Source organism: Prionailurus bengalensis, assembly GCF_016509475.1.
Source record: "Prionailurus bengalensis isolate Pbe53 chromosome B2 unlocalized genomic scaffold, Fcat_Pben_1.1_paternal_pri B2_random_Un_scaffold_46, whole genome shotgun sequence".
Taxonomy (NCBI): domain Eukaryota; kingdom Metazoa; phylum Chordata; class Mammalia; order Carnivora; family Felidae; genus Prionailurus; species Prionailurus bengalensis.
This window is the reverse complement of record NW_025091153.1, coordinates 302,452-315,707: the sequence shown is the minus strand read 5'-3', so window position 1 is coordinate 315,707 and position 13,256 is coordinate 302,452. Positions and strand designations below refer to the sequence as shown.

At 49.0% G+C, this 13,256-nt stretch overlaps 1 protein-coding gene across 12 annotated transcripts in view; it reads left to right on the top strand.

Annotated features, from left to right (window-relative positions):
- The first annotated feature begins 1,168 nt into the window (after window positions 1–1,168).
- Window positions 1,169–13,256, top strand: part of LOC122478281 (patr class I histocompatibility antigen, A-2 alpha chain-like) — a 30,393-nt gene continuing 18,305 nt past the window's right edge. Inside the window, exons 1-8 of one of the 12 annotated variants that reach the window (XM_043571912.1) lie at window positions 1,169–1,702; window positions 2,074–2,231; window positions 2,457–2,732; window positions 3,336–3,474; window positions 3,739–3,852; window positions 4,286–4,318; window positions 4,455–4,491; window positions 7,015–7,126. In XM_043571912.1, the coding sequence (XP_043427847.1) occupies window positions 1,503–1,702; window positions 2,074–2,231; window positions 2,457–2,732; window positions 3,336–3,474; window positions 3,739–3,852; window positions 4,286–4,318; window positions 4,455–4,458 (924 nt within the window). In that variant the 5' untranslated portion in view covers window positions 1,169–1,502 and the 3' untranslated portion in view covers window positions 4,459–4,491; window positions 7,015–7,126. Of the gene's footprint in view, window positions 1,703–1,961; window positions 2,232–2,456; window positions 2,733–3,335; window positions 3,612–3,738; window positions 3,853–4,285; window positions 4,319–4,454; window positions 4,492–4,656; window positions 6,428–7,014; window positions 7,317–13,256 lie in introns of those variants that run through there. The other 11 variants (XM_043571906.1, XM_043571911.1, XM_043571904.1 and 8 more) reach the window with 11 other exon arrangements.

Here is a 13,256-nt window from a genome sequence, read left to right as displayed (position 1 = left end):
TATAAGGTGAGAGATTTAGGTTTGAGTTTTTTGTTTGCTTATGTGTTTTTGTCTATGGATGTCTAATTGCTCTGGCATCATTTATTGAAAAGACTATCCTTTTGCATTGAATTGCTTTTGTGCCTTTTTCAAAAGTCAGCTGAGCATATTTGTGTGTGTGGGGGCGCTATTCCTGGGTTTTCTCTTCTGTTCCATTGATCTGTATGTCTATTTATCTGCCAGTTAATTAAAATCTGTTTTAATTACTGCAGCTATATTTTAAGACTTAACATCAAATAGAGTGACTTTTCTCACTTTATCCCTCTTTTTCAAGAGTGCGTTAGCTTTTTAGGTACTATGCCTTTCTGTATAAATTTTAGAATAAGCTGGTCTAACTTTGCTGGGGCAAAAATTACATTAAACCTATAGATCAATTTGGAGGGAATCGACATCTCTACTAAGTTGACTCTTCTAATACATGAACATATTATGTCTCTATTTGATTTCTTTTAATTGCATTTTGTAATTTTCAGCATTCAGATCCTTTATGTGTTTTGTTAAATGTATACACAGTATTTCATTTTCTTTATAATAACTATAAATAATATTGTGCTTTTAATTTTGGTTTCCATATAACCTGTATTACTATATAAAAACATCCTTTTACTTTCAATCCACCTGTGTCATTAAATGTAAACTGAATTTCTTCTCACTTCAACCACCAAAAAAAAAAAAAAAAAATGCTGGGACACACAGATGAGCTGAGAAAGTACAACTTAGAAGCTTTTTGAGTCTTGATTGCAATGCTGTTTAGATATTTCTGTAGGAAGGGGCAAAATCACTTTATAGATTAGATTCCTGGGCACCTGGGGGGCTCCGAAGGTTAAGTGTTGGATTCTTGGGTTCAACTCAGGTCATGATCTCAGGGTTTGTGGGTTCGAGCCCAGAATGGGGCTCTGCCCTGGCAGCACAGAACCTTCTTGGGATTCTTTCTCTTCTTCTCTCTGCCCCTTCCCTGCTTTCTCTCTTTCTCTCAAAATAAATAAACATTAAAAAGAAAAGAAACTGATCTCTATGAGAATCTCTAGCTGGAGCTTTGAACCACAACTTCAGGTGTAAAGAGAAAATCCATGTCCCTCCACCTCCATTCCCAGGCAAGCTCACTCTCCTGGCATCCAGTTTCCTGGGGGTGAGTTTTCTTTTAGGAGTCCGTTGGAGAGGTAAGGACTAGGAGCTCAGCACAAGTCGAGGGATTTCAGAAGGGAAAGGGACAAAACGGGGCCGATCCCAACCTGGTGTCTTATCCTGGTTTCCTCAGAAAGACCCTGGGCCAGGCCTCAGGGTGACAAAGAGCGCTCTGTGTAGGTGAGAGGAATCCGGGCAAAGTCGCGGGTCCCTGGGAAAGACTGGCTTTGAAAGTCCCGGGCTTGAGATAGGTCTGGGGCGGGAAAGCCCAGTTCCCCGCTACTCCGCGCTCATTTCACTTCTCTCAACTTGTGCCAGGTCTTCTTGCCTGGATACTCATGACGCGGCCCCAGTTCGCACTCCCATTGCTTGTCCTGTGTCTAGAGAAGCCAATCAGCGTCACCGCGGTCCCTGGCCTGTCCTGGCCACGGACCCGCTGGGACTTCTATTCTCCAGACCCTGAGGATGCGGGTCGTGATGCCCCGAACCCTCCTCTTGCTGCTGGCGGGGGCCCTGGCCGTGACCCAGACCTGCGCGGGTGAGTGCGGGGTCGGGAAGAAAGGGCATCTGTGGGGCAGGAGCGAGGGGACCGTCCGGCGGGAACGCGGGGCCCTAGGGAAAATGCCTGTCGCTCCCGCCCCAGAATCCCACCCACCCTGACAGTCCTCCCCGTCCCTCCCCGACTCCTCCCTGCTCCCCCCCACTCGGACCCCCCACCCCCTGCCCTCCTGGCCGCTTCCACCTGGGATCCGGGCCTCGCTCCGGGAGCAGGGGTCTCAAACCCTCCGCGCCCGTAGGCTCCCATTCCTTGATGTATCTCTGCACCGCGGTGTCCCGGCCCAGCCTCGGGGAGCCCCGGTACTTGGAAGTCGGCTACGTGGACGACACACAGTTCGCGCGGTTCGACAGCGACGCCTCGAGTCCGAGGATGGAGCCACGCGTGCATTGGTTGAAGCAGGAGGCGCCGGAGTATTGGGAGCAGGAGACGCGGGGCGCCAAGGACACCGCACGGACTTTCCGACTTAGCCTGAACACGCTGCGCGGCTACTACAACCAGAGCGAAGCCGGTGAGTGACGCGGACCCGGGTCCGGGTCACGACCCCATCCCCGGGGTTGCCCGAGTCTTTGGGTCCGAGCACCACCCTGAGGCCGCGGGACCCGCCCGTCTCCAAACCCGGGAAAAGCGCGCGGGCACTTTTACCCGCCATTCAGTTTTGGCTTTAAGCCCTGGGGTTCGTGGCGGGGGAGGGGGCGGGGCTCCAGGGCGGAGCTGACCTCGGGGGCGGGGCCAGGGTCTCACACCATCCAGTGGCTGTCTTCCTGCGAAGTGGGGCCCGATTGGCGCCTCCTCCGAGGATACTGGCAGTTCGCTTATGACGGCGAGGATTACATCGCCCTGAACGAGGACCTGCGCTCTTGGACCGCGGCGGACACGGCGGCGCAGATCACCCGCCGCAAGTGGGAGGCTGCCGGAGCAGCCGAGCAACAAAGGAACGACCTGCAGGTCACGTGCGTAGAGTGGCTCCGGAAGTACTTGGAGAGGGGGAACAAGACGCTGCTGCGCACAGGTACCAGGGGCCGCGGGGCTTCCCACGATTTCCCCTCCAGCTGAGGCCTCCTAAGAGGATAGGAAGAACTGGGATCCACAGCAGTATATGGCCCTCCCCTGTGTCGGGAGACTGCTCAGGTTTTCAGATCCGGTCCCAGAGAGACCCCCAAAGGGTCTTTCTTCTAGAGACTGTTAAAGGATAGAGTCTCTTCAGGGATGGAGGAGGAGACCATTTCTGAAATAATTGATCAGCGTTTCCCTTTGGCTCACGGTGGCTTTGGGAACCTTGGGGGATTTTCTCAGGCTTTGTTCTCTGCCCCACACCCATGTGTTTGGGATATCTGACTTCACCTATTCTGAGTCATTTGGCCTCCAGCCAGGTCCGGACCAGAAATCCCTTTCTTTTCTGCTCTCAGAAACCTGCCTTCTACAGTGGGCCGTCTCACCCTAATTCTAGAACTTTCCAAACAAGAAGAGATTATGTGTCTAGGCTGGTGTCTGGGTTTTTGCTCCCTTCCCCAATTCCAGCTCTCTTGTCCATCCTCAAGATGGCCACATGAGAATTGCCTCAGTGGCCCGAGACAGTTGTAAAATTCCTTAATTTTCTGACCCTTCTCTTCAGACCCTCCGAAGACACACATCACCCACTACCCCACTTCTGACCATGATGTCACCCTGAAGTGCTGGGCCCTGGGTTTCTATCCTGCGGAGATCACCCTAACCTGGCAGCATGATGGGGAGGACCTGATCCAGGACACGGAGTTTGTGGACACTAGGCCTGGGGGAGATGGGACCTTCCAGAAGTGGGTGGCTGTGGTGGTGCCTTCTGGAGAGGAGCAGAGATACACGTGCCATGTGCAGCATGGGAGGTTGCCCAAGCCCCTCATGCTGAAATGGGGTAAGGACAGGGGGAGACCTGGGTATGGAGCCAAACTTGGAGAACTCAGGAGCCCTTCTGGAAAAATTCAGCAGGGTTGAGGCTGAGACCTCGGAGTCAAGGCCCTCACTTTATCCTCTCTTCCCAGAGTCCCCTCCTCAGCGCAGCATTCCCATAGTGGGCATTGTTGCTGGTCTGGTTTCCTTTGTGGTCATCAGTGCTGTGGTGGTTGGAGCTGTCATATGGAGGAGGTAGAGCCAAGGTACGGAAGGGGAGTGCTCTGAGTTTTCTTGTCTTTCTGTAGTGTTTCAAGTCCAGGTAGAAGTTCGTCCTGCCTTGTTTATGGGAAGTGCCATCCATGCATATGTGCTTGTCCACTGTGCAGCTCATTGCTACATTCACTCTGGAGTAAAGCTCTGTGAGAGTGAAGGGCAAACTTATCACCTTGATGAATGTGGTGATAGGATCTGATTTCCAGCAGTCACAGATCAGAGAATAAGGTCCTTGCTGAGGACAGACTCCAGGAGAATTGTTGGTCTAGCCCTGATATCTCTTTTCTTCATGTCCCCCTGATCCTGCCATAGGTCTGTAGTTACAGTTCTGGAAACTTCCCTGTGGTCCAGGTTATCAGTTTCATCTAGGATCTCGGGCTCTGCCTCCTCCGTGGCATCTCATGTGATATTTTCTTTCCATAGGTGGAAGAGAAAGGAGTTATGCTCAGTCTGCTTGTAAGTATGGAGGGGGTGATCCCTGAGACCCTGGGATAGTGTAGACAGGACCCCGTGGGGAGCTCACCTACCCCAAAGCTACTCCTTTAGTCTCATCTCCTGGGGGCTCCGACCAGTTCTGTTTGTTCTAACGCAGGTAGTGACAGTGCCCAGGGCTCTCTCCATTGCTAAAGGTGAGACCCTGAAGGGCCTGAAGTAGGGAGGGGAGAGGGGAAAGGGGCTATGCCTGGGAAATGGGGATTCTTTGAGTAGGATATCTTGAGCATGTGGTAGGCTATTGAGAACGTCAACACTTATATGACTAACCTGAATTTGTTCATGATTATTTTCTTCTGCAGTGTGAGCCAGCTGCCTCGTGGGGGACTGAGTGATGCAAGATTTGTTCACTTTCCCACTTTGTGACCAATGCCCCTGATATCTCTTTCTACAAAGGGCTTCGGCATGTGTCCTTGTTCCTATTACCATAATGTGAGGAGGTGGGGAGACTGCCCCCCGCCTCCATGACCCCACCCTACACTGACCTGGGTTCTCTTTCCTCGTCTGCTTTCATGATCCAGTAGAGGGAGAGTGGGCCACCTCCATCCCTGTCTTTACTTTATGTTTCACTGAGCTACAACTTCTTACTTCCTTGTTGAACGTAGGGCTCTGGATGTGAATTTGTTTTTCCAGTTCTGGTCATGAGGAGTTGATCAGTTAGTTAAAGAAGAAGATTCCTAAAGTTTGAGAGGGGAAAGAAATGGAAACCCTTAGAACCTCCCAGAAGCTGCAGGTTTGGTGTGCAGAGTCTGCTCTGGGTGGGGACAGGAGAAAGCTGTGAGGGGCCTAGCATGGTGGAGCTTCATGCCCAGTTGGTACAACATGGATGTGACATGGTCACTGCTCAGCTGGGGAACCTCTTTGCGCTTTTGTCTTTGTCCCTCCAGTAGCACCTGCCTTTCTGGGACTGTGATCACTCAAGATATCACCTGGATATCTGGATATTGCCCAGACCTCGTCCTGCCTCCAGGACTATGGGCAACAAGACATTGTATGGCCGGGTCAGCTGAGGCTCAGGCCTGGGTCGGGCCTCAGTCCCGTCTCTGGGTGTTTATTCGTTGTTTCTTTGTTTCTGTAGAGCATTAGGCCCGTTCTCTTTTTTGTGTGGGAGTTCTGGTCTAATTCACCTGTGGGTGTCTCCTTGGTGACAGCAGAAGGAGATGTTTGGCCTGTCAGCGTCTGCACAAGGCCCTGGGTGGCCCTGTGCATAGGAATCTGTAGTATCCAGAAGTTATTTTCAGGCTCATTCAGGTCTTGCCCTCCATCTCGGGCTTGATTGTTCTTCCCATCTTTTCTGAAGTCTTCTGAGAGGAGCAGATTCTAGCAGACAGGAAGCATGCCATAATTTCTTATTTTAAATTAGTTCTTGTTCTGTTTCCATCCTCTGCTTGCCCACCCTCTGCCCTGGTGATCCTGGTGCTGGCTCCAGCTCCAAGTCATGGAGTTATGAAGCAGAGTCTCCTTAGATTTGTATTTGGTTGGGAAATAGCATCTGTGAATCGAGGATGGTTTTTGAAAATGGGCATCTCCTTGGTGTGCAGGGGAGTTGGTGTGAGAGTGGGGATGGGAAGGGGAGGGCAGTGCTGTGAGAGGAGCACAGGGGCACTAATGGCAGTGTGAAGGGTGATTGTGCTGTTGCTGCCACAGAGCTGCTGTGGTCTGAGGCTACATTAGTAAAGATACTGCCTCCAGATTAGGGAGGTGCTCTGCACCGATTGCTCCTTCTCTGTGTGTGTTGTGTGCAAGATATATGACACACTGTTTTCTGCATCTGGGAAACACAATAGAAGTTTCTGTGTTTAGGACAAGGCGCTGCTGCTGGTCTTTACATCACACTTTTAGTAGCAAGAATGGAGATGAGGATTCCCACACGGCTGTGCATCGGCCTCACTTGTAGGGCTCGTTAAAATAAGCGATTCCTTGATCTTGCACCGAGGACTCTGAGTCTGTGGGTCTGGGGAGAGGCCTGTGCATTTTGTGAGAGGCCTGGCGCTCAGCCAGATCTGGAGCCAGTGAGGTCAGCGATCAGAGCAGCCAGCCTGGGGAGGGGCATTAAAGCCACATTTAAATGTGTGTTTTTTTTGTTTTTTTTTTTTTTTTTGGTTTTTTTTTTTATCTTTGGAGAGGAAAGGGAAGACATAACGTTGTCAATATGAGATGTGGTGTTGTGAGATGTGTGTTATCGTATCCTGGGTATGGTCGGGTGGGAGGACTAGGGAGTGGTTCGCGGTTCAGTGTGACGAACACCTCGGAATGCTTGCTCTCGGCAACTACTTCCCTGATTGACTTTTCAGAGCAAACAATGGGATCTAAGCTTGTTCGAACTTAGCCAAAAGGTACTGTGCACACACACACACACACATATACATTTTATATGCATATAAAGTATTCTTTTGGGGAAGATCGTAGAACAGGCTTTGGCTACACAGCCAGGAACAGAGTCCACAAGTGCACGTTAGGGTGGGTCTCACACAGGAACTGCGGCCTCTGCTGCTGGGCACAGACGTCACTTCTCACACTGCTGCCTCCTTTGAAGCAGGACACTGGCCCCTGCGGCTAGGACTGACATCGCTGTTGCTTGTGGGACCCGGTGACACACTGCCACTCATGCTGCCTGTGCAAGTACATTCTGCACAGCTGCACCTTCTCTTTGTCACCAGGTCCAGCATGTGGTCACCTGCCTGGCAGAGCCTCACGCCATGTCTAACTGGAAGGATGTTGGGACAGCAGGTCCTTCCTCTTCTATGGAGAGAGGCGGCGTCTTCCAAAGACTCTAAATGTGGAATTCTCATGTAGGGGGGCAGTGCTGGTGCTGGGGGTGAGGGCTGGAGAAAGGACGGCTGATTGCCATTCTCGGAGCACAGACCTGAGGCTGCAGCTTGATCTGGTGCCCTGCAGGCACTCAGGCTCAGTTGGAGGAGCAAGTTTCTAGTAAACGACATCGCTCTTCTCGTTCCCTGGATGCTATGTGATTAGATGCAGCTTTGTCCACTCCGGTTTACGCTCACAAATAAGTGCGGTGGCGTTGTGGGCTGGTGAAGTGATTGCTCAAAACGTGTTTGCCCAGCCTCTGTCTCTTGCAAGGAGGAGAACACCTGGGTCTGTAAGATGTCAGGGGGTCTCTGCGTGCACTGACGTGTCATGTTAATGTTTATATTTCCCTGTGCATGGAAATACTCTGGGGAGAGAATCTCTAACATTTGTCAGCTTTATGTGATCCTCACAAAGGACTAAAAACCAACCAGCCAGAAAACCCAAACCACCAGCCTGGTTTTCTAGTGTAGCCATAGCGTCCCTCAGAGACTTAACTGTTAGTTAATAGCAATTCAACTGAGAAAATTTATTTTATTTTATTTTTATTTTTGAGAGAGAGAGGGTGCAAGTGAGAGAGGGGCAGAGAGAAAGAGAAGGAAAGAGAGAGAAGTGGAGCTTGAGCTCTGCTCACCTGAAGTGGGACCTCACCTCACCCGATGTGGGGCTCGTCGAACTCATGAACCATGAGATCATGACCTGAGCTGAAGTCAGATGCTAAATGACTGAGCCACCCAGGCGCCCTCAACCGAGAACATTAAAAGGTCGAATTGACTTTATTCAACTGTTCATGAATTGAGCAGTCTCCCAGCTAGTAAATAGAAAGGAGACATGGGGCTCCTGGGTGGCTCAGTCAGTTTAAGTGTCCGGCTTCAGCTCAGGTCATGACTTCGTGGTTCGGTTTGTGAGTTCGAGCCCCACGTTGGGCTCTGTGCTGACAGCTCAGAGCCTGGAGCCTGTTTTGGATTTTGTGTCTCTGTCTCTCTCTGCCCCTCCCCTGCTCGTGCTCTGTCTTTCAAAAATAAATATTAAAAAAAGAAAAAAGACTCTTCCAGCTGCAGAAAGGAAAGGATTTTAAAGGCAGAGTGGAAGAGGAAAAAGGAAATTATTCGTTAAAAAATGCATTGCTTTAAGCAAGGTGGCCCTTCTAAGGGGAAAGGAAGTGGTCTTTCAGTGGCTTACCTACTTGTGCTGAGCAGGAAATTCCAGGTTGGCTGATTACAGGTCACATTTCTGGGAGAAGCTGAAGCTGCATTTAGGTTAAGGATTAAGATCTTGGTGGTATTTGGCTTAAGTGACTTCATTTTGGGCCTGCTGTCTTCCTTTTTCAACAGGACCATGAACAGCTGGTAGCAGACAGAAGGACATGATATAAATGCTTACACTTATCCTTTGCTCCTGGATGAGAGGAAGCACAGACTTGCTTGCTCTCCCTCTAAATTTCTCTTTGTGGAGCCGTGAGGGTTTTTTCCTCCATTCAACCAATGGTCTGATTCCCTGTCACCAATTCGATTCATTTCATCAGTCTTTTTTTTTTTTTTTTAATATTTATTTTTGAGACAGAAACAGAGCAGGAGAGGGGGAGGGGCAGAGAAAGAGAGAGACACAGAATCCGAAGCAGGTTCCAGGCTCTGAGCGGTCAGCATAGAGCCCCATGTGGGGCTCGAACTCATGGATGTGAGATCATGACCTGAGCCAAAGTTGGGCGCTTAACCGACTGAGCCACCCAGGTGCTCCCAATTCAATTCATTTCAATTCTGACACTGTTGACCTGGAGTTAGCATGAGACCCACAGGTGTGAGGACGCTTCCTACAAGATTGCCCTCACTTCACAGGCACGTCTCAACTGTTACATTCCCACATCGCCTGCACTTTTGTTCCATTTGGCTACAAAGTTGAAGGTACTCTCAAAGTTCAATAATTTGCTAGAATGACTCCTAGAACCGAGGAAAATTCCATGCTTATTATTGTGGTTTATTATAAGGACACACATGAGCAACCAGATGAAGAGGCACATGAGTGGGAGCGTGAAGGTCGCAGTTGCAGGAGCCTCTGTCACCGTGGGGTTGGAATGTGCCACCCTCTGAGCATGTCGGTGTGTTCATTTCAGAAGCTCTGTGAACTCTGTCGTTTAGAAGCTTTTATGGAAGCTTCATGATACAGGTGTGCTTGATTCCATCACTGGCCATTGGTGATTAAAGTCAGCCTCCAGAGCCTCTCCCCAGAGGTCAGGGAGGGAGGCTGAGGTTGCCAACTCTCTAATCATCGCTTGGTCTTTCTGGTCACCAGCCCCCAACCTGAAGCTATCTAGGCCCCTCGGCCAAGTCATCTCATTAGCATACCAGAAACACTCATATTACTCAGGAGATCCCAAAGGTTTGGGGAAGTCTGTGCCAGGAACCAGGGACAAAGACCAAATAAGTCTACCACAGGCCACCCCCTGGTCTTTGACCACAGGTCCCTTGTAGCGACAGGACCATAGCTGAAAAGATACTGGCACACTACTAAAGTCCCATTCAGTCAGTGACAATTAGCCCATCATCCTGCTGTATGACAGTGTCTCCCAGGATCGCTCAGGTCTCCTGGTTCCATTTAGTCTCGTCAGGTTCCAGAAGCAGGGATGGTGTCACAGCGTATGGCTCCCTCTCTCAGACATCTGGTATAATCGAGCTAAGAGGCAGCGTCCTCTCTTGCTCACACCTCTTGGGAGGTGTTAATGTAATGCTGGGTTTCCCTCATTACGTAACTCATTTATCCATTCCTTTACCCTCAGCTGTTGTTTCTATTTCTCTCCATTTATACCCAACTTTCTGCGGTTGGAAGGGACGTTATGTGTAGCTGCTGTGCTGGTCTAGACTGCGGGCAGCAATACATTCTGGCAAGTCCCTCCTCCCCTGTCTTCTCTCGTCCATAGAGGGGAGGGTCACACCCGGACAGAACTCATGGGCTAACTGACCAGTAGGCAATCTAGCGGCACTCACCGTCAGCCCCAGCTTTGCCAGATGGGGTGAAGGCACAGCCCTCCCATTCAGTCCCTTAGGAAATCTCACATCAAGGTCGAACAATGGAGGTACGGTCGCCTGCTTAGGAGATCTTCCTGTTTCTGGCACTTGTACTTGCATTCCTGTCCTGAGACACTGTAGCGGGTAGGAAGAGGGAATGTTGAGGTGAACTATAGTCATACCAATGTCCTCTCACTTGGGAAGGATTATAGAGTCACACTTACATGCCCCGCCTTCCTGCCCAGATCCATCAAGGAAACAAAACAGACACCTTTTCCCCCTAGCGGGGACACTCCTGATTCCCATGCATGCTGGGTTGGAGCACACTCTGTGAAGGTGTGTGAGCCAGCACTTCATGCCTCTGTGGCCCTATTTTCACAGTATTTCCATTGTCCATTCCAACTCTCTGTTAAGCTGTTTCTCTGTCAGTATATCTGTATGCCCATTGTTGGACATTATGGCTTGTAATGTATTTTTTTAGCGTGAGGAAATGTGACCGAGCATTTCAAACTAGTACAGTATCTTTTGTTTGTTTTGTCACATGCACCGAAAGTCATGTATAAAAATGTTCTCAGCGGCACTGTTTATGATTGCCCCAAATGGGAAACAATGTCAGTGTGCCTAACAAGAACATATGTACATGAACTGTAGCACAGCCTTACAATGGACTACCACACAGCCCTGAAAAAGACTGGGCTCTCGCTACACCCTACAGCATGGGTGAACCTCACAGACGTGACACTGAGTGAAGGAAGCCAGACACGTGAGAATATGACTTTTTGTATGTGAAGTTGAAGATGAGGACTCATTTGTAGTGCCAGAAGTCAGAAGAGTTGTTACCTCTTGTGGTGGTGTATTGACTGGGAATCTCTCCGAAACCCAAAATGCTCTGCATCTTGCTCTGGGTGGTAGTACATGGGAAGTGCATACGTGTAAAATTTCATCGAGCTGTCCACACAGGATCGATGCTCTCTGTGCATTTTATTAAAAATTTTTTTTTACATTTATTTATTTATTTTTGAGGGCGACTGAGACAGCACGAGTTGGTGGGGGGCAGAGAGAGATGGGGAGAGAGAGAGAAAAGTCCCAAGCAGGCTCCATGCCATCAGTGCAGAGCCCGACGTGGGGCTCGAAGTCAAGAAACTGTGACACCGTGACCTGAGCCGAAACCAAGAGTCGGATGCTTAACTAACTCAGCCACCCAGGTGCCCCTATTTTAAAAAATTTTTAATTGAATTACAGCTATGTTCTTTTTCTTTTCTTTTTTTTTTAAATAGCACTCTGGACATTTGCAACTACCACTGAGTAAGCAAAACCCAACCCAGAATGTCTGTTCCTGTCAAGACCCATTTGTAGCCCTCCCTTGGGGTTACTAGTATTGCTCTGACTTGCCAGCTATGTTCAAGGACTTCCTACCACGGAATCTGCCTCCTATCTGTCTGTAGTGTGTGGTTGGCAGTGAGAACAGTTCCTTTTGGTATTTTGGGCCACAGAGGATGCAAATAGACTATATGTAGTTTCAGCCTTCTCTGGATTACTGCAGCCCCCAATGTCCCTTTAGTTCACATGTACCCAGGGAGCCACCTCAAGAGAGGACATCAAGATACCCACTCATCACTTCCAATCAGCTTCCAAACTTGAAGGTGGTTCTTGTGATGAGCACCAACATGTCCTACGTTATAATGCACCCCTCAAATTCCCATAGTGGTTCGCAGAGGGCTGTGCCCCGTGTGGTTATTCCTTTAACAGACTAAGTTTCCCTTCTGCCTGACCATATGGCCTGGCTGTTGGTCCACTGCCCACGAGTTGCTAAATCCAAAACACAGGGGCTTTTATTGTTCAATTTGTATATCACTGCTAGCAAAGCCACACGCAAGTTAGCTCACGGAGCTGACCTGTTTTTAGCTCCCTTGGTCAGAGTGGCGGCCTCCAAACAAGATGTTGTCCATTCGCCTTGGAGCTGCTACCCATAAACCAAGCAGCTTTTCATAGGCTACTTGAGAGCTGTCTCTGGGACCCTGTCCAAGTGATGATAGAATTCAGCACCTCCTCACCAGGTCCCAAGTCAGTCCTACGGGAATAGAGGCTCCTGCTTGTGCACATATCCTCCTTGCATTTTCCTGTTAGCAGGATCCTGTAGAAACTCTTTCCACTATTTGTTAAACTGTCACCACTATGTATATATGTATTTTTAAATTTACATCCAAGTTAGTTAGCATATAGTGCAATAATGATTTCAGGAGTAGATTCCAGTGATTCATCCCCTATGTATAACACCCAGTGCTCATCCCAACAAGTGTCTTCCTTATTGCCCCTTACTTATTTAGCCCACCCCCCACCCACAACCCCTGCAGCAACCTTCAGTTTGTTCTCTGCATTTGAGTCTCTTATGTTTTGTCCCCCTCCCTGTTTTTGTATTATTTTTGCCTCCCTTCCCTTAATGTTCATCTGTTTTGTATCTTAAAGTTCTCATATCAGTGAAGTCATATATTTGTCTTTCTCTGACTGACTAATTTCGTTTAGCATAATACCCTCCAGTTCCATCCCTGTAGCTGCAAATGACAAGATTTCATTCTTTTTGATTGCCGAGTAATACTCCATTGTACATATATACCACATCCTCTTTATCCATTCATTCATCAATGGACATATGGGCTCTTTCCATACTTTGGCTACTGTTGATACTGCTGCTATAAACATGGGGGTGCATGTGCCCCTTAGAAACAGCACACCTGTGTCCCTTGGATAAATGCCTAGTAGTACAATTGCTGGGTTGTAGGGTAGTTCTATTTTTAACTTTTTGAGGCATCTCCATACTGTTTTCCAGAGTGTCTGCACCGATTTGCATTCCCACCAGCAGTGCAAAAGAGTTCCTCTTTCTCTGCATCCTTGCCAACATCTGTTGTTGCCTGAGTTGTTAACTTTAGCCATTCTGACTGTTGTGAGGTGGTATCTCATTGTTGTTACTGCTTTTTAATGGAATTCTTCTGGGCATTGTCCTCTCCATTAGAGTGTTTTTCCCAACATTAACCAAGACTACATGGATATATCAGGCTCAAGATTATTATATGTCCTTCAGACATAGGGTA